General features: G+C 44.7%; 1 protein-coding gene across 2 annotated transcripts in view; it reads left to right on the forward strand.

The window, feature by feature from the left end:
* Nucleotides 1–21167, forward strand: part of ASS1 (argininosuccinate synthase 1) — a 77623-nt gene that overhangs the window by 30843 nt on the left and 25613 nt on the right. For both annotated transcript variants that reach the window (XR_012486888.1, XM_074293876.1), the window contains exons 7-11: nt 4509–4579; nt 4997–5027; nt 12750–12840; nt 16914–16998; nt 19813–19877. Coding sequence is in view for 1 of the 2 variants with exons in the window: in XM_074293876.1 (XP_074149977.1) it covers nt 4509–4579; nt 4997–5027; nt 12750–12840; nt 16914–16998; nt 19813–19877 (343 nt within the window). In the remaining variant the exon portion in view is untranslated. The remainder of the gene's footprint in view (nt 1–4508; nt 4580–4996; nt 5028–12749; nt 12841–16913; nt 16999–19812; nt 19878–21167) is intronic.

Here is a 21167-nt window from a genome sequence, read left to right on the forward strand (position 1 = left end):
GAAAGATTCTGGGTATAATATTAGTACATGTATGGTTTAAAGTGTGACTATATCATTAGGTATACATTGGCATATTACTTCCACCTCTTCAAAATAATTCCCTTAGGATCAAAGACTTAAAAGCTTCTAAGAAAATTCAAAAACTATCATCAAAAAACAAAATAAGGGACTAATTCCCTGATTTTACAGATATAGAAGGATGACCCAACGAGATTGCCCAGGGTCCCAAAGCTAATAAGTATCAGAGCCAGTATTTCAAACCAGGTGCTCTCACACATTTATGGCACACTCTGTTCCAAGGATGCTGCCATCTCTCAGAACAGTCTCTAAGGTGGTGTCTCTGGGGCCTGCAGCCTGTTCTTCTGAATGTTCTCAGTGATGGGAAATCTCTGCCCTTTTAAGAGTGAACTTGATTTGGGAAATAACCCAAAACAATTTGGAACCAAATGTGGAGAAATGAGTGGAGTGATTGAAGCTGGGTCACAGTGTTTGGACCAGATGGACAGAGAGGCCCCCTTCTAATTACAACATTCTATGATTCTGGTTAGCACGTCCAGTTTCCCCAAGTATATCCATGTACGATTCCAGCATAAATAAATATTCAGCCTCCCCACGGGGCAGCTTGGATGTGAAGAAGGATTATTTGGATGTGTAACTTCTTGTTTATCTTTCAATCAGTCTCATCTCTTGCTTCATATCTAGTATGAGTCATGATATACTGAGGACTACTCAGATATGTTGTGCAAAACTAAGATGCTTTAAACACATCTGTAGAATGTTATGTGCATGTGTCCTTCTTAAGGTTAAGCGTTTAGCATAGTCTGGAGCACAGTAAGAACTTAATAAATGCTTATGGACTGACTGACTAGTGCTTTGCAACTTCTGAGTGCTAGAGTTGGAATGCTGAAGATCTGGGATTAAATCCCAACTCAAAGACTTGTTAGCTTTTGTGAACACAGGCAAAACACTTGACTTTTCTGGTGCTCATTTTTTTCATCTGTCAAATGGGCTGCTATAACTTTTGTATCCTTTCACAGGGTTGTTGGGAAACTCCAATGAGATATTATATGTAAAGTACTTTGTAAACCTAAAAGTACATCAATCATCATTATTACATTTTAGCATATGTTTGCATATAAATGGGGGTCACATCCAATCCTTGCAAAGGACTCGGTGCCATCTGGGTGATTTGGGAGGGGAGTATATGGAGAGAAAAGTTTGGGAAGGAGTGAATGAGGCTGCTCCTGGTGGGGGAGGGGAGAGAAGGGGAGTGGAGCAAGCAGAGAGCAGAGAGCATTACCTCCGGGCTCACCCTGTGCTCATGATTACAGCCCATTCAGGATAAACAAAGGGGAGCATTAATTGGCTAACCAGCTCTTGAAAGCTAATGGAGCGAGCAAGCAAGCGTGGTGTGGCTGCCAGAGTGAACAGGGTCCTCTCTGTCAAGCCCCAGCCGAAGCTTCCTGACTCGGGAGCTGAGAGACAGAAAGAGACAGAGACACAGAGAGATAGAGAGAGAAACCAGGAGAAGAAAGAACAGAAGGGAGAGATGGCTAGGAGAGATAGGGAAGGGAAAAGAGGAAGGGAGAGAGATAAAGGAGAAAGGGAGAGGGGATGTGTCCATAGCTATGTGGAGAATCCGTGACAGTGTGGCTGTGACTGTTAGGGAAACCTTTCAGCGGGAGCATGAAGGGAATTGAGGTTGGGCCGATTTGGGAGTAAGGGGGTGAAGGGGATCACGAGGCTGCTTCGGAAGCATTCTAAGTCGGGGAGGGCTCTGTTCTTCTTGGCAGTAGCTTCACCTGGTGGGAAAAGGACCAATTTAGAGTCAGGAAGCCTACATTCCAGTCCTTGTCCTGCCACTAAATCTCTGTGTGGCCTTGGGCCAATCAGTTTCCCCTGTTCTAATGCTCGTGAAGGAGTCAGAGTAAATGAAATCTAGGGTCCTTCTGTGGTTCCTTCTCTAAGGCTTGGGAAGGAAAGGTGCTGCCAGCCATCCCTTCTGGATCTGACTCTTCTGTCCACCCTCCAGAGTTCATCCTATATTCGCTAGGTTCTTCAGGCAAAAATAACTTTCAGACTTGATGTTTTTCTAAAGTTTTTTCTGCTTGTTGTACATTTAGTTTTGAAAAATTAAAAACAGCTCACGGGGCAGCTGGGTGGTGCAGTGGATAGAGCATTGGCCCCGACGTTAGGAGTTCAAATCTGCCTCGGACAAGTAACACTTATTAGCTGTGTGACTGTCTGGGGCAAGCCACTTAACTCCAATTGCCTTGCAAAAAAAGCAACAACAAGCAAATAGCTTTTTCTGGAGATCTGGTTTAAAGCAAACCACAGGTCATTCAGTTCTTGTGTAGACTGGCATCTAAATCAGGATGACATAAGGGGAAAAAGGGGGAAAAAATCACTCTCTGGTGTCAGGGATTCTTGGTTCAGGTTACAACTCTGCTGTATTTCCTCCTCTATGAGGAGATTAGGCTAGATGAGCTTTGAGATCTCTCCTAACTCTAAGTCATTTCCCTTCTCTGAACTTCAGTTTCCCTATCTGTAAAATGGGGATAATTGTATTCATATGATCTAACATACAAAGAGTTGTCTTGAAGAATATTTTTGATGAACCAATATGAAAAAGTGATAATACTGATCTGGAATTGGGAAACCTGGGTTAAATCCCTCCTATGAGACGTATCAACTGTATGACTTTTGGCAAGTTACCTGGACTTCAGATGATTAGATTAGAAGATCTCTGAGGTATATCCTCTCTCTCAATATAGGATCCTCTGAAAGTGCTATTAATTACAATGATTAATCATCATAGCCATCATTACAGCCCAACCTCCTCCAAATGACTTTATAGTCAAGCCTTTTCCTAATCAATCTCTCCTCCTAACCTGAGGTCTGAGTCCCAGGCTGGGGGGCAGCCAGGGAGTTTGGAAAGACAATGGATCCCACTTTCCCTCACTACTATTTTTCCCATTCTCTCAGGGCTCCTAAATTCATACTGTCATGTGGTAATGTCACAACCTGTAGTGTGATTCAATTACCAAGTCTAAGAATGAGAATCTTAGGATGCTTGGAAGGAAACCTAGAAATCATCAAGTCTTATGTGATTTTATAGGGGATGAGACCGAGACCCAAAGTTAAGAATTCTGGGAGGACCTGCGGGAGTCTTCATATAATTGAAGACCTTTCCCAAAGAAGAGAATTGGTTTTGTTCTGCTTGGTCCCCGGGGGCAGTAAGTGATCCCAGGAGCAATGAATGGACAGAAATTACAGGAAGGCTCCAAGCAGAGGCCTTGTCAGGGCTGCTCTTAAAGGGGTTGCTACTGTTCAGGTAGGATTTGAACAAGGAGACTTCTGAGCTTCCTTCCCCATCAGATTGTCCTGCTTTGGCATGTACCTTTCTTAGTTTCTAGTTGTGTTGTATTACATTGCATTGCTCAGGGTGACAGCAATTCCACCTTGCAGGTTTCCTGATGTTTAGTCAAGTGCTCTTTTCACCGCTCTGGCCTTGATGATTCAGGGTGAAAAAGGACAAGAAAAAGATCTAGAATGAGCAATGCATGACTAGGGAGACAGTGGAAGTGTTTGATTGAATTTAACAATTTGATTCAACAAGCATTTCTTAAGCATTCTTTATACACAAGGTAGAAGGAATCTCCACACTAGGAATCCCCTATACTAGGGAAATCAGATATTGAGAGCAGTGTCCATGTCCTATTGAGATCATGTCTCCCTCACCACAAAATTTCCATTTTACTTAAGTGTAGGCGAAAAACAGGTGCCATCTCTGGTTCCAGAAATATGAGGGCAGGGGGAAAAATGTCTAAGAGCAAAAAAAACAACTAGAGAGATGATGGATGTTTTCCTTCTGGTCTTGCTTTGCGCTTCTGAGTAGTACAAGGAGGAAGATCTTTGAGACCTTCTCTTTCCAAACTTTTCATGGTGTCTTCCTTCTCCAGTCAGTCCCTTTCAGCAGCTAGATGGACAGTGGCATCTGGAAGACCTGTCCAATCCTGCCTCTGCCACTTACCCCTCAAGATAGTATAAAGCACTTTATAAACCTTAAGGAACTATCCCAGTACAAGCTCTTACTTGTAGAGCTAGAAGGGATATTTTTACTGAGGTCTGAGACTAGAAAAAGACTTGCATTGGATCAGCCAGGGAGTTAGTAGTAGCAGATCCAACATCTTCTGATAAAGGTCTTCTGACCACAGATCTCCTTTCCACTAGCCATGGAGTCTCCCACCCAATGTAGAAAGCCCCTCTGTAGGATGTCCAATGTATGATCTTGGTGAGAACACATATCTTCTCCCAGGAGGGAGAGCCAGGAGGACTGTACTCCCGATCAGAAATGCTTATGTCCTTATGTAGGATAGGTGGAGGCCTTCTGACATTAGAGACTTGTGCCGTTGGGCCAGAGGTACCTGTTGATTTGATATATGAGAACTGATATTGTCCTAATGCCATGCTGGTTTCTTCAAGCAGTCTTGTGTTTCCGCCCACAGCAACATGGAATCCCAGTACCAGTTACCCCCAAGAACCCCTGGAGCATGGATGAGAACCTTATGCACATCAGGTAAGCGGAAAGGCCCTGGTGGAGAAGGACGCTTTGGAAATCTAGCTTTGGGCTCCCACAGACAATCGTTGTCTCCTTTCTTCCGTGGGATGTATGGTTGTCCCATTGGGAGGGAACAGAGCAAAGGCATCCCCATAGCATCACTAAATACAGCTATCTCCCAACTTAGGTAGAAAATTGGGATTCTGAACCTGCTCCATCTAGAGAATAGTTAGTTCATTTCATAGCCTCTAGGAGCAATTGGAGCCCAGGCTATGGCAGACTCAAGCTATATCCCAAGCCTGTTGGCGACTGTCACCAAGAAATGGGAGCTTTGCCTGAGGGAAGAAGGATTGGGCCTCTTTCTTAGATTTGTTGGAGAAAATGTTCCCTCTCTTGTGACTTTCTTCTCTGTTTTGTCCCCTCCTTCTCCTGCAGCTATGAGGCCGGAATTCTGGAGAACCCCAAGGTAATTTATCATTTCCTTTGCGCTGTCCATCTTCGGGGGCCACTCTCCAGGCCGATGCTGTGATGTATTTGTAGCCTAATTTGAAATTTCACAGGGGGCCGGGTGTGGGGCTGGGGCCAGGCCCTGCCTGTGTTCCTCGCCCCTCCCCGCCTCCCCCTCTCTGGGATGGGTTTGAAGGTCTCCTTCTCTCTCTCTTTTTTTCTAATTGCTGCCAGGATGAATAGGGGAAGGAATGATTTCAGGGCAACACAGAAGGAGAAAATGTCATCGTGAGACAATAAAGAGGCAATTAGACAGATGAGACACTTGTGGGGAGCGGGGGAGTCCTGGGCCCACCAGCTTTCAGGGCAGGTCTGGAGTGATTGTATGAGGGGCCAGCGGGGGAGGTGTTGGGGGGTAGAGCCTTGGGCTCATTTATCTGAGTCTTCTCCCAACGCCGAGCCGATGGCCCACTGCCCTCTCTTCCGAGCTCTCAGCCTGGGATCCCCCTGCTCACTCAGCCCTGTTTCAAGCTGAGGATTTCTCTCCCCGGGGTGTTTCTCTTTTTGTCTCCCAGCTCCCCCCTCACCCCCCCATTCTGCCTGCCCCAATGTTGGGGGCGGGTGTGTGCAGGAGTTAGGGTGGGAAGGAGATAGATTTGTCATGGGAATAGAAGCTTCCTTTGTCCTCAGGCCCTCCCCTGGCACCTTCTGGCCAAGGGTGTCTGTGTTCCCCTGCTCCCCATGACACCTCAGGCTTTTTGGGAGAGGGGTTCTTGAAAGAAGCATCTGGGGACAGCTGCCGGGAAGGTCACCAGGCTCGAGAGTCTAAAAGGCCAGGGGGACTGAGGGACCCCAGCACTGAGGGTCGGCCCTAGCCGGGTTTCTGACGTTGAAAGTGGTTTGTGCTTTGCTGTTATTCAGCCACGTTTGACTCTCCATGACCCCATTTGACATTTTCTTGGCAGAGATACTGCGATAGTTTTGCCATTTCTTTTTCTAGCTCATTCTACAGATGAGGAAACTGAGGCAAACTCAAAAGTTAAGTGACTGGCCCAGGATCTCACAGCTACCGTGACAGGCCGGATTTTAACTCAGGAAGAAGAGCTTTCCTGACTCCAGGCCTGGCACTCTACCCACTGTGCCATCTAGCTGCTTTGTGGTGGAGCTTCAAAGGACTATGGGGAGCTTGACCAGAGGCTGCTATAGGCCTTGGCCATTAGGCCAGAAAACAGCTCTTTCCCAAGCAACATCTGACCCGCTGGGGGCCTCTTGCCCTGCTCCTTGTCCTAAGATCATGTCAAAAGAGGAAGAAAAAGGAAAGGAATAAGCACTGATAAAGCACCTCTTATGTGCCCAGCACTGTGCTGAGTACTTCTGCAAATATTGCCTCATTTGAGCCTCACCACAACACCAGGGTGTAGGTGCTTTTACTGTCCCCATTTTATGGTTAAGAAACCTGAGGAAAACAGGTTAAATGACTTGCCCAGGATCACCGTGGGGGCAGGTATCTGAGGGCTGCCAGATTCTAACAGACTGACTCCAGGCCCAGGCTTCTATCTACCCTATAACCGGCTGCTCACAGGAGCACTTGAGGGAGGGTGGGAGGGCTGGGGAATGTTTGGGGCTCCTCAGGGGCAGGCTTTTCCACCTATGGAGTCCCTTCTACCAACTGGCCTCAGTATAGAGTCTACAGAATGGGTGGATGCTAATATAAAGCCTCTGTGGTCTGATATGTGGAGATGGGACGTAACCCTCACCTTCCCTGTAGGCATTCCCTCGCCAACCTTGCCCTCGTGTTCCCAGAGCTCTTTTCATGTGGCTGCTATGTGGGTAGTTCCCCGAGCAGCCCCTTGTTGTTCCCTACCCCCATCCTCATCCCTCCTTCCCACTCTGGAGTCGAGGTGTGTCACTCATTAGTGCTGAGTCTGTGCTCCCTGGAGCCTAATCAGGCCGCATGGTACCGCTCCTGCTGGCCTGAGTATTTCCAGTTCATGCTCTGTTGGCCCCATGACACTTAGGCAGGCCACCGCTAATTATTTAGTCAGTCAAGGGGAAGGCAGGGAGGCCTGAGGGGTGTGAATGGAGAGGGGAAGCACAGGAAGGGGAGAGGAAGGGGGGAAAGGCAAAGCGCGTTACAGAATTCTTTTAGTTTGGTAGTAAGTAATTAACCCTGGGTTTGCCTCAGTTTCTTTACCTGTAAAATGAGCTGGAGAAAGAAATGGGCCCCAGATGGGCCCAGGGAATCGGGGAATTTGTCCCTGAGGAAAAAAGAAAACAAGGAGGTACACTTGCAGATAAATTCTGAGCTCTGGACTGTGAGCCCTTTCTCCTCTCCTTCCTCCCTAACCTCTGACTCAGGAAAACCTTTGGCTGCAAGAGAGATTTTAAGAGATAGAGACAGAGACACAGAGAGTGAGAGAGACAGAGAGACAATGAGAGACAGAGAGAGAAAGAGGATTTGAGTTGATCTAATCCAATTTCTTCCTTTGAATAAATGAGGTAACTCAGACCCAAGTTATAGTAAAGTGACTTAGCTAGGGTCACATAGGTAGGAACATCTGGTTTTGGATCTAGGTCCTCTTCCTCCCAAGTCCCACCATTGTCTGTCTCACCTTCCGATTTGCCTCTCTCTTTCACTCCTAGAATTCTATAATTCTCTCTTAGAGATCTAGCTGGGAAGCTTCTGCAAGATAATTTTCATTTCCTTTTGGGGGTAGACAAGAAATTCAGTCTGGGGAATCTTGGGGAAAATAGTATCTCCTACTCCATCCCTACGGGTATTTCTTGCTGAGAAGTATCAGGAAAATAATTCCTGGGAAGGGCAGCTGGAGGGGATTAGGTATGAATCAGGAGCAGGCACATCTGTAAATTTACTTATGACCCCTTCCCCTCACAAAGTGTGTGAGTTCTGTTGCTTACACCTGGGGGGGGTATACCTAGTACAGGGGAACAAGGAAAGTGAATTTGGAAGTTCTCGAGCCTAGGCTAAGAGGTAAGCCAGCATTCTGGGATGGGGCCGTAGTCTCTGAGACCGTGATGCTAGCAAACCCTGATTCCCTGGCTGTTCTGAGGAAAAGTGGGCCCTCCCTAGGCCCTTATACATAGAGCCTCTTCTAGTTTCTGAAGCATTCTCTCTTTGTGGTGTTCTGGAGAAAGGCATTGGTGGGGGGCCCCATGGCCCAGGGCCTCTTCTCTTTGGGGGACCCTAACATCCCTTGCTAAGCTGGCCACCAAAGCGGGGCTTATGGAAAAGGAGCTTAGGGGTAACTGCTCTCTATTTCCCCCACCCCCCCAAAAGCCCTGAGGTCTGCCAAAGTGGGGATTTGAAGGCAGATGGTTGAGCCATTTTCTGCCTCTGTGAGGGCTGATTGAAGAGCAATGAGGCATCTAATGCGGAGAAAGATAGAAATTTACTTGCCTTAACTTCATATGGCACACACTGAAAGAGTTCATTCAGTCCCCGGGCACAACAATATCTGATGGATGAATAAACCATTTGCAACATCGATCATAGCCCTACATCATGGTTTACTTCACGGGCCATTTGCTTCTAATTTCTTCTTCTCTCAGCCTGTTTCGTGCTTTCTCTCTCTCTCTTTCTCTCTCTCCTCTCTCTTTTTTTTCCACACTTTCTTCCCTTTGGCCACCCCCCCCAAGATGACATTGCAGGACTTGCCCCCCTACCGGGATGGATAAATAGATGGCATTGATACCCTGCAACAAACTATTTGTCATTTGAACTGAGCTTTTAGAAAGGAGAGTAAAAGAGACCAAAACACACACACACACACACACACACACACACACACACACACACACATACACACACATACACACACACATACACACAGAGAGACTATGGTAGAACTTGAGGCAAATGGCATTTTGTTCCTATTTAGTTATTTTATTTAATAGGGGCTTTCAGACTCAGGTTAGGAAATTGGAAGCTGCCTGATGCCGACTTCCAATGTTTAGTAAAGAGTTTGTAATCCTTGGTATCCTCCCTCTTATCTGCAACCTTGAGCCCCCCTTCTATCTCCTTTTGCATGCCAAGTTTTTCATTATCTCGGACATTTTTTCTGCTGAGTTAATAAGTATGATCAGGAAGGCCAGGACGTGCAAAATTGAAATTCATGGGTCACACCATTTGTGTGTGCACAGGATCGAGTGTTCAGGGATGTGCTTGTTAAAGGGAGGGAGGAGGATGGACCTGAGGCTGTAGCAGATCAGGCTCACATTGTGTCGTTATGATTCAGAGGGTCCCCATCTTGGGGGTGTGAAGGAGGAACTGCTGGCTGTCTTCAGCAGCCATCATGGGAGATGGGCTTTTGCTCCCTGTCCTTGTTTTTTGAGAGCAATGAGTGTGAGCATGGAATGACTTAGGCAGCACCCCTTCCTCCATGTGGCCAAGAAAGAGCCATCAGGATCTTCATCTGCTCCCTCAGTCCCACTGATAGTTTGCAGGTGGTCTCATAAGAAACCAGTTTACTGATTGGTCCTTTTCAGTGCTGGGATTAGGGAAAGGAAAGGTAGTCAGGATACAAATGCAGAGAGAACAATGACTTTCTGTGCCTTTTTGTGTGGCAAAATGGACAGAACACTGGGCTGCAAGTCAGGAGAGTTAGACTGAAGTTTAGTTTTTCAACTAAACTGAGTGATTTTAAACATTTCACTCAATTTTGTGCCTGAATGTCCCCATCTCTAATTAGGAGATATTCATCTGTGTCTTGATAACTTGAGATCTATTACAAGGGCCAAAAAAAGAAATTAAGGATGGGTATGTGCCTTGAAGGAATCCCAAAGAGATTATTATTAGTAGTGATATTATGGTAGGGTGAACATAAATATGATAGGACTCTCAGTACCTTTGACCCAAGAAAAACTGTTTTATAATGCTAGGTTACATGGGTTATATTGTTTATATTATGTGGACACACAGGGGACACAACTTTGCAGACTATGCCCAGAAATACCTTGATTTGGCCCAATTATAAAGGGAAGAACTCTGGATATAGAATCCTGTCTTTCTTCTTTAGTACCTACATGGCTTTGGATAAGTAATTTAGCTTCTTTGGGCATCAGAGGAGTTGGGCAACATGATCTCTAAGTTGTCCAACTACCCTAAATACTATAATTCTTACTGTGTAGCTTCCCTCTCTTTCTTATGGTCTCTCTCTGCCCCCCATCACCATCACCACCTAACTCTCCCCTACCATATGAGTGAGGAATGTCTGGCTGTCTGCTGCTTGGGAAACTAGTAAGGAAAAGGGAAGAGGGAATCCTCCAAAAGCCAGGTCTGTTTTCTCAGCTTCTCTCCTTTGTTAATGCCTTGGATATGCCCTCAGAGAAATAGAAATAAAGAAAGAGCCAGAGATGTCTGATCATAGATTTAGACTCAAGTAGCCCGATATTTCACATTGGAAGAAACTAAGGCTCCAAGGTAAAGAGGCTTGCTGAAGATCACATAGACAGTACGTAGTAAGGGCAAATCCATCCCTCTTTCTCCTGTATCGTGCTCTACCATTAGAACTCAGGGAAAGAGAAAGGGAGTCTGTGTGGTAGTCATTGACATCACCCTGTTTCCTTAATCAGCTCTGTAGAGTTCAGGACCCTGGAGAACACTGAGCTAAGGTTCTTGTGGAGAATTCAAGGACCCAAACATTAGCAGCTAACAGAAAACACTCTGCACGGACAGCATTTATCGGTGACCTCCAACTCACCTCAATTTTGATATGCAAAGAGCAGCTCCTTGTGTAGTAAAATGGACAGAGCACCGGGCTGCAAGTCATGAGACACAGATTGAAGTTTAGCTTTTCAACTAATTTTAGTTGATTTTAGCCATTTCTCTCATTTTTGTACCTGAATGTCCCCATCTGTAATCAGGAGATATTCATCTATACCTTGATAATTTGAGAACTATTGCAAGGACCAAAAAAAAAAAAAAAAATAAGGATGAGAATGTGTCTTGAAGAAGTCCCAAATGGATTATTAGTAGTAGTGATATTATGGTGGGGTGAGGGTATTATTTAGTAAAAATTCATAGGATGTTAGAACTAAATGAAATTTCAGAGATTCCAGGAAAAAAAATTATTGGATTTGGAGTTAAAGAAACTGGTTTCAAATCTTGGTCCTACTCTTTGTGTGACTTTAAGTCAATCATATAAGTTTTCTAGGACTCTATTTCTTCCCATGCAAAATGAGAAGATTATATTAGCTCATCTGTCCCAGCTCTAACTCTTCGATTCTTTGATTTGATCTCTCATTTTATATGTTGAGGACATGGAAGGCAAGAGAAGGGAATGGGTTTGGCCAAGAACACATAGTAAAGTAAAGACAACTTAGATGGAGGCCCAGGTATCCTGGTCTAGTTCAAGGCTTTACTCTTTAATGATATTTTAGGGAGAACAACCTAAATTTTTCAGACTTGAGGTTTGGAGGAACATCCTTCTCTGAGCCTCTATCCCTTTATTTTTAAAAATAAAAAACTAAACCAAGGTCCCTTCTAGCTTTAAATCTTTAATCCTACTCTAAGTTACAGAATAATCCAAAACTAATGGACATGATCTAAATCCACAAGTAACAGGCAAAGAGTCTTTGTTAGGGAGAATGCTAAAGGAGAATGGAAATATTGAAAAATCAATCTCCCATCTCCTCTGTACTCCACACCTTCTATTGCCCCAACTTGCCAAGTGGTCTCTGACTCAAAGATTTTGCCCCTGGCCTCCAAGTCTGGCATCCCTCGGAGATGGGGCACCCTGAGGCGTGAGCTAATTGCAAGAGTGTGCTTGTAACAGGCCGTCGCTGCTGCTGCAGCCGGGGCTTAGGGGAGACAAGAGGCCCCTTTTCTACAAGTCCGGAAAAAATATACATAAAGGTTGATGTGTTTTCAAATGGGTTTTTCTTTTGTTCCTCCCTTTTCCCCCTGTGAGTATTAACCTCAGGGACACTGTGGAAGAGTACAGCTTGTTGGAGCACCTGCTGGGGTCACACTTAGTCATTAGCTTTTCGGTCAGTGCAGAATAAACCCCAATTCTAGGCTGAAGTGGAGGGGGGAGGGATAAGAGGGAGAGAATAGAAAAAAAGAGGGAGAGAGAAGAGAGGAGAAGGACAGAGCGAGACAGGGGAGAGAGAAAGAGTAAGAGAAAGAGAGAGGGAGGGAGGGAGAGAGGAGAAAGGGGAAGAGAGGGAGAGACAGAGAAGAGAGAAAAATGAAAGAGAGAGAGAGAGAAGAGATGAAGGGAAAGAGAGAAAGGAAGAGAAGGAGAGAGATGAAGAGAGAGAGTATGTGTTTGTGCACATATGTCTGTCCCTCTCTCCTGGAAAGTATGTACATGCTCACTCCTTCAAAGTCACACTTTTTTCCTGCCTGACTTGTTCTTCCACAGCTATTCCATCTCCAGCTGTGGGGGCGTCAAAGAAGAAGATGAGATCAAGTTGAGGGGAAAAATTGTCTGATTTCTTTAGCCCATTGTTCCCAGACCCCTAGAAAGTGGTGACACACTGTGCGGTGGTGGTGTGGGTCCAAAGAGCTTGTTGGTCAGTGCAGCCAGAGGGGACTTATGGGAAGAGAGGGGCTGCCTGCTTCCTGCCCGTGCTCTGACTTGAGGGTCTTTCTGTTCTGGAGGCTAACTCTGAGCCAAGAGAGAGCCGGGAGGGAAGGGGAGCAGGGTACATCCTGAGCCTGGAAGTCCCTGAGCCTTGGGACCTTTGACCATCAGCCATGTTTCTCTTCCTTCCTCAGAACCAAGCACCTCCTGGCCTCTACACAAAGACCCAGGACCCCACAAAGGCTCCCAACAGCCCAGATGTCTTAGAGATTCAATTCAAGAAAGGTATGTCTATATAAGTTTGACTCTAAACCCCTCGGGTCTGATTCATTCAAATCAACTCCCCCCCCCCCCAATCATTCTTGAGGAAGCATTGCTTCCTCTCTCTCCAGCTTTCTGAAAGTCCCAGTTCAGATGAGGTTTTCCCTGGATAACTTTTTCCCCATGTCTGCTTCACTTGACATTTGAAGTCATATATGTGATAAAGAAGGGAAGTGATTTCCTCAGCTACTTTCCCAGAGCCCAAAACAAACCAAACTTCAGTTCTGAGCCTCTAACCAGTCACTGCTAATTAGCACAGCATGATTTTAAAGGGCCAGTTCTCGCCTTCTTTAGTCAACCAAAAGATGCTTCCTCATTCCTGCCATATAGGCTGAATCCCAGCAACACAAATGACTGCTATAAGCAAGCATTGTCTCAAAAATACCTGGTGTATGGGATCATATTTGTGCTGGGTGTCAAGAGTGCAAAGCCATGAGAGACACACAGTCCCTGCCCTTGAGGAGACATAGAACAAAAATGTAAGAAGATAAGGATGATACAAGAAAGTGTGTGATAAAGGTCCAAAGAATACAGAGGTTGAGTACCACAGGAGTTTGGGAGAGAGGCATTAATGAGTTAGGGAAAGTTGGGGAAACTTGAACTTCTTGTTGAAGGTAAGTAGGACTTAAATTAATAAAGAGGAAAGAGGGGTTTCTAGGGAATTTCCTTGAGCAAAAACTCAGGGGTAGGAATTTTAGTGGAGTGTTTGAGGGCACATAAATAGTCCAGTTTGGCTAAAATGTATATCTTCCTTCATAAAGAGAGAAGGTCAGAGGTTGGGACCAAATTATAAACAGCTTTAAATGTTCAGCTCCATAAATCCTTCAGAGTTTTGGCCTATAGGAGAAACTTGAATAAAGATCCAAAGACCTAGAATCAAATCCTTTCTCTGACACATATTAACTATATGAGCATGAACAAATAACTTAATCTCAGTTTCCTCATCTGTAAAAATGAAAAGGTTGGACAAACTGGCCTTTAAGGGTCCTTTTGCCTGTTTGTCTTTGACCCTATATTTAGGACTGTGTTTTGGATTAAAGGAAGAAAAATCTAGAGGTGGGGAGAGAAGCAATTCAGTAATCAAGGAGAGATTGATGAAGCTGTCTTACTCTGGCCTTCAGTTCATTGGAATCTCATGATTGCTAGTCTTTTTCAGTTGAGGATGAGGAGGAATGGCACAGTGAAAATAGTGCTAGCCTAGGATATACTATAACATATTTAATATGTATGGGAATGCCTGCCATCTAGGGGAGGGGGTGGAGGGAAGGAGGGGAAAATTTTGGAATAGAAGGGAGTACAAAGGATAATGTTGTAAAAAAAAATACATATGAATATGTACTGTCAAAGAAAATGTTATAATTATAAAAATCAATTAAAATATATTTTCTCATTAAAAAAAATAGTGCTAGTAATATGTAAAGTAATTTGCAAATCTAATGCCCTTTATCAATGTTAACTTTTATTATTATTTTGAAGCAGAGGATGTTGCTTGAAATCCTGATTCTGCTACTTACCTATGTAATCTTGAACAAGTCACATATCCTCTCTAGGACTCAGTTTCTGTAAAATGAAAGGACTGGACTAGATAGACTCTAGTGGACTATCCAGCTCTATGATCTCCTAAGGATCTTAGAATTCTATGAAGAGAGGTGGGAAGTGATTCTCCTTTGGGGTAGCCATCCCTTTCCCATGTCAGCTTCCTTTCCTTTATGTCTTCTTCCAGAGCCAGGGACTGTTGGTTCAGACTTTGACCTGAAGTATCCCCTCCAAGGCAGTGGAGATTTGGGCATCTAGGCCCTTCACCTGCTTCCAACCTTTTAATCATAAGTGATTCTGGGGTCAAGGGGACTTGGCCATTGTTAATACCTTCACTAATCACTTAAACCCTGACCAGTGTGGAGCCAGGATTATTTTTCCGGTCCTAAATATGATAGTGGCTCTGTGCTCTGGTCCTAAAATAAATGGGCCTTGAATTTTCTCCTTCAGCACTCTAAAAATGGGACTTAACTCTATTCCTTGACTTCAGGCTGGATGTTCCAGGTCTCACAATCACTTACTTTGGGGTCTGATTGTCACCTCGATCATAGATTTCTGGCTTTTGAGCTGAAAGAGATGGTAGATGTCATCTATTCCAACACCCTTGCTTTGATGAGGCCCAGAGAAGGGAATGACTTGTTCAATGTCCCACAAAGCTGGAGAACTGAGATTTGAGCCCGGGTCTAGCAAGCCCTTTTTTCCAAGTCCGAGCAGCCCTTTTTCTTCCTCAAGTTTCATCTTTCTTTGTCTCTTCTGAGAGGCCCTGTATTAGACCCATTGACCAAATCCTTAACTGGAAATGGACCTTTGTGGTCCAGGTAAGCGTGTAAGTGACTTGACATGCAAAAGAGACCCAGATCACAGCATCTTTACTAAGAAGTTGGGCAATTAAAGTAGCAAGAGAAAAAAGGGCTGGGCCCAGAACAAGAAAGGGTTTCAGCTACAAGTATAACAATTTGGCCAGTATGTTTTAGAGTGGATGCTGGAGAGAGGGACAGACAGAGAGACAGAGAGAAAGAAAGAGAGACAGAGAGAGACGGAGAGAAGGGGGAGAAGGGCAGGAGAGGATAGGAAAGGAGAGAAGAGAGCAGAGAAAGAGGAGAGAGGAGAGAGACGAGACTCAATCCATTTTAATGACTTTGGGAGCGTCTGGAAAAAAAAATAGAGGGGAAAAAAGCCCCTCCCTCTCTATTCCCCATTCATTCCCTAGTTAATTTATTTGAAGTTTTAATCTAATTATTAACTATTTTAAAGGATAAGCTGCTTTCTCCAACAGCAGCCCCAACAATGTCTCTTCTCCACCCGGGTGGACCCCATCCAATGCCCTGGCTAACGATGATAATAGAAAAGGAGAAGCAGAGAAAGGGGATGGAGGGAGGCGGGGGGCGGTGAGGAGGGCTTAAGGTTCATTATTGGCCAGACTTACATTTAATAGCAATTTACAACCGAGTTATAAAACCCCTGGAAATGGGGGTTAAGAATGGCGATGCTGACAGACCCTTCAGTGTCGCCACGCTAGCAGGCGCCTCAGTAATAAAGACTCCAAAGAAGGCTATTGAGGCCTGATTGGCAACTGATAGCTCGCTACATGGTAATGAGACGGGCAGATGGAAGGGAGATTAGGCTCCAACTTTGAACGGCTTTTCTTTGTCACAGCTACAGCCCTCTTGTTAGCCTCCTAATACATTTATTGCTCACTTCACACTGCTCAAGAAAATGCCCCTTTTCTATTCAAAGTCAACCCCTAACCCACCCACCCACACCCCCCCTCCACTGCCCCGCTCCACACCCCCCATCCCTCCACTGCTACCACCCCCACTGCCTGTCTTCTCTCCCTCCCTCCCTCCCAGCTCCCCTCATTTTTTAGACCATTATAATTAATTCATGGGAGACCCTGCCATTCCAGCCAGTTCTGTCCTGCCATTGGTCAGTGGGGGAGCCATTCCATGCCCACCAGGCTGATAACTGGGACCCTGTGTGGGGTGTGGGCAGGGGGAGGGGATCAGATCATTGGTCCAACAGACGTTGCAGGGGGCTGTGTGTGTGTGTGTGTGTGTGTGTGTGTGTGTGTGTGTGTGTGTGTTGGGCCGTACCTCCGCAGCGGTCCAGCCCCCCACTAACTGGTGGGACAGAAGGTGCTCTGGTGGTAAGACAATGGTGGAGCGTGAAATTCAATTAGTTCAGGGCCTGGTTGCAATTTCACAGCCCCTAAATGCAAAAGGGAAAAAAAGAATGGGAGGGGGGGTGGAGAGTTTTTATTACATTTTCCCTTTCATTCCAGGGGCTTTCCAGCCCCTCTTTTCCCCCAGTGGCCACAACCTGCACATGGCTTTTTAAGAAGTTATTTGGAGTCCATATCTGTCACATCCATTTAAGGCGTTGCTGATGACCGGGAGAGGGACATGGTGGATAGGTCGGATGGCCGGCCCCTTTTCCCTGTTCTCTCAGTTTCCTTCCTGGCCGCCCCACGTCCTTACCATCTGTACCTTTGCCTCCCCCAGGTGTTCCTGTGCAGGTGACTAATGTCAAGGATGGCACATGCCACCGTACATCCTTGGAACTCTTTCTCTACCTGAATGAAATAGCGTAAGTGCTGCTTTTGACCTCTTGCTTCTTCCCAGATCATGTTCCTTTCTTCCCTCTCATTCTCAAGAAATCTCCAGAAACATATTCCATCCCTTCGGGCCCCTGGTGAGTAAATGAGAAACCCTTAGAAAAGAAAGTGTGGACCAAGAAAAAGCTTCCTGAGGACTGCTCCATTTTCAAAGCCCTGAACTTGGGACATGAGGAGGACAGATTCTCTTCTCTATTCCTGAGCTGCAGCCTGAAGCTTTTGTGCAGTGGAAAAAGTACAGAATTGGGGGTCAGAAACCTGGGTTCAGATTCTGGTTCTACCATTACATAGCCATGTGACCTTGGGCAAGGTGTTATTAATCTTGCTGGGCTCCAGTTCCTCATCTGCAAAATGAGAGGGTTGGACTATATGGCCTTAAACTCTCAATATGTGGGTTTATATTTGCTCTTTTGTTGCGCTTCCTATTTCCTATTTTCCTGTCTATCACTCCATTTGGGGTTTTTTTGGAAGAGATACTGAAATGTTTGTCAATTCCCTCTCCAGTTCATTTTACAGATGAGGAAACTGAGGCAAACAGGGTTAAGTGACTTGCCCAGGGTCGCACAACTAGTGAGTGTCTGAGGCCAGATTTGTACTTAGGAAGATAAATCCTCCTGACTTCAAACCCAGTGCTGTCCACTGTGCCACCTCACTCCTTCATAATCCCTATACATAGTCATAGGCTTATAGACACTTAAGGGTATTACAGATGGAAGGGACTTTAAAGCTCACCTCACTCAACCTCATCATTTTATTGCTAGAGAAACTGAAGCACACGAACAAAGTAATTTTCCCAAGATGTCACACGCTAAGCCCAGGACTATAACTCAAGGCTAAATTGCCCATTCTGTACCACAACACAGCTCTATTGTCTGCAGCATTACTGTCCTGCACAGGGTACTAAAATCCCTTTCCTTGAATTCCCGTTCTAGAAAGGTGAGGGACATTGGGCAATATTCCTAATCCACAAAAGTCCATCAGTTTGGCTGTCTCTAGCACAACCCCTCGTCTTGGTACTGTGTTAATAGAGCTCTTGTCTTCTGACACAGTAGAGAATATGCATACTCATTTTGCTAGTTGGCTTTTTTGAAAGATATACCAAAATGGAAGTTAGCCATCTTTATATGGCCTTAAGTAGTCAAAGCTGCGTTTCATACTCCCTGCCCTGATCAGTTCTGAATCCCAGGTGGATAACTAGAGATAGGAGCTTCCTTTCAGAATTTCTAATAAAGCCAAAGGACCTACCTTTTAAGAGGATTGGTGATGGGGAGGTATGATTTAAAGAGGATGTCTGGGCAAAGCACCGCTTGGTTTAAGCTTAGATCAGCTTAAGCTGCATGTGCCCTGAAGCAGATTTTCTTTACTCTGAGATCAAATACCAGGTATATTCCCAGGCCTAAAGGTGATTTATGCAAATTCAGGAACTCTGTAATGATTCCCATCCAGAGCCTATTACCACAACACCTCTCCAGATTAACAGGTCCTGGGATCTTCTGGGGAAATGGGCTGGAGCTACCAAATTACCAAGTATTGAACAGAGCCAGTCAGTTCAGTTGGATAAACTCAACAAACATTTGTTTTTTATTTATTCTTTTTTTTTTCCCCCTGAGGAAATTGGGGTTAAGTGACTTGCCCAGGGTCACACAGCTAAGAAGTATTAAGCGCCTGAGGTCAGATTTGAACTCAGGTCCTCCTGACTTCAGGGTCAGTGCTCGATCCAATATGTCAACAAACCTTTCTTAAGCAACTACCAAATGAGTATGAACCTAATATCCCAGAAGAAGCAGCCCTCACATATGATAATACCATCCAAGTTCTGAAATGCCCTTGGATTTTTATATAATTGTCTTCTGAGGAAAGACTAGTGAAGGGATGACAGAGCAGGCTACTAGACTTCATGTTTGTTAATTTTCTTAGTCCTGGCAAGACATTGTGGTTAATGAAAAGAGCCATTTGTTCTGGATCCTAGTCCCACATTTACTGCTGATTCTGTGTGGTCTTTGACAAAATATTTCCTTCATGAACTCAGACGTCAGAGCCAAGAGTTGTTCTAAGGTGAAAGTGGGAGAGTGTCTGTAAAGTACTTTGTAAGTTTTACTATGTAAATATCAGTTGATGTTATTGTAATTATCAATAGATGAAAATTATATAGGTAAATATAAGCTTCTGACCTATTAGAGCTATCCAAAATGGAATGAGATACCACAGAAGGTGATGTCTCCCATCAGTGCAGGTCTTCCAAAGGAACCTCTTGCGGGGGTTGTTGAAGAGGACCATATAGTTTAGGATGAGTTGGACTAGATGATCTCTGTGATTTCTTTCAATTCTGTGATTCTATAATTCTATGATATTATTTCCCTCCTCTCTCTGTGCCTCAATTTCCTCTCTTGGAAAAGGAAGAATTTTGCTTACATTAAAGTTAAAATTCTCTTCCAAATCCATGATTCAATAACTTCATTTTATCAGCCAGCTCTTCCAAGAGAAGGAGCAAAGGGCAGGAATGGGTACCAGTAGTCTTCTTCATGAAAATCACATAGTAAACACATAATTAGCACTTAATAAGTGTTTTCCTTCATTCATTCATGTCCTCTGACATGGCGACACAAGTCCCAACTGACCCTGAGGTCACTGGAGCCGAGGCAGACAAGAACATCCCAAAGCACTGATGGATCTGAAAAACATGGTTGGATTCCCTTGTACCTTTCTGAAAGCTGGGATTCCGCTCTTTCACAGGGAGCTCGTGTATCTAATTCCTGACATCATCTCCCCTGCTTCTTCTTCTACAGGGGCAAGCACGGGGTCGGCCGAATTGACATTGTGGAGAACCGCTTCATTGGGATGAAGTCCAGAGGTAAGCTTGCCTCCGGAATGCCTTCAAAGCACATGCTCTGGGTGGCTTCAGCTGCACTTGATACAACATGGAGAGCCCAGAGGTTCAAACAAACATGATGACCTATCTATTATCCTTTGGGTTGAAGGACAGGCAGCATAGAAAATCTATGGTCAAACCCAGGAAAGGGGCCCTTTAGGAGAGCAGCAGAGAAGAGCTTGTGCTAAAATTTAGGTTCTTTGTGATTTGATTTTTTTTGAGAGATAGGCTAATTAATATCGTGAATAAAAATAAGGACTGGACCTCTGATTTCAATGGGAGAAGAAACTCCCAAGTGAGGAAATGTCCTCTACAATGCAGATTTGTATTTCCTCTCTAGTGGTAATAGTAGTAGTGATGATGATGATGATGATGATAATGATGGTGGTAGTGGTGATGATCATATCAAGAAGTGGCAATTATTCTCCATTGATAGCTCATGTTAAAGAATTTTAAATCAACTAATGGGAGAAATTTAGAGGGTCAGCAGTTGGGCAGAACCTGAGAAAAAATTAGTCTCTGAACTCAAAGAGTTTCTCCTCTATTGGAGGGAAACAACTTGCACATAAATAAATGAATGAATGAATACATAAATAAATACACAAAGTAATTTTGCAAAGAGAAGAAGAGATGTCATGACACATTCAGGGACTTTGCTAGAATATAGAGCAAATGATAGGGAGTCCCGTACAATAAATATGGGAAGATATATTAGAACAAGATTGTGAAAAGTTTTAAATAGTAAACAAAAGAATTTAGATTTTATCCTAGAGGCAATAGGGAAGCATGTTTATTGTAGCAGCAATTTAGGGATTCAGAACTACTAGCCAGAGTTTAGAGCTAGGGTACTAGACTGGCTTTTGTTCATATAATTAGTGTGGTGTTGATCCAGGCCTAAGGTAATAGAGCTTTGGAACAGGGCTCTTCTCACTAGGTCAGCTAGTAAACCGAGTCACTCCCTTTGGCCAAAGCCAAAATGTTACTTAGATCGTGTTCTCCCAGAGCCCCAGAGAGATGACAGGGTGGAGCCAGGTGTTCTAGGCTGGAGGATCAGAGCTTGTGTGGTCAGCCTCTCCACTATCCTCTCAGGGGCCCAACTCCCATTTGGGGGCGGGAGCGAGCAGGCCCCTTTCATGTCTCCATGAAAAGGCAGAAAGGGGTGATTTCTTGGTCATTAAAGGTTTCATTCAAATGGCTAATTCACAGCCTCTTTTGAGAGTCTGGAATACTAATCGGACCAGGGGTTGGCGCTGTCAGTTTGTATGGAGCTGC

Source organism: Sminthopsis crassicaudata, chromosome 2, assembly GCF_048593235.1.
Source record: "Sminthopsis crassicaudata isolate SCR6 chromosome 2, ASM4859323v1, whole genome shotgun sequence".
Classification (NCBI taxonomy): domain Eukaryota; kingdom Metazoa; phylum Chordata; class Mammalia; order Dasyuromorphia; family Dasyuridae; genus Sminthopsis; species Sminthopsis crassicaudata.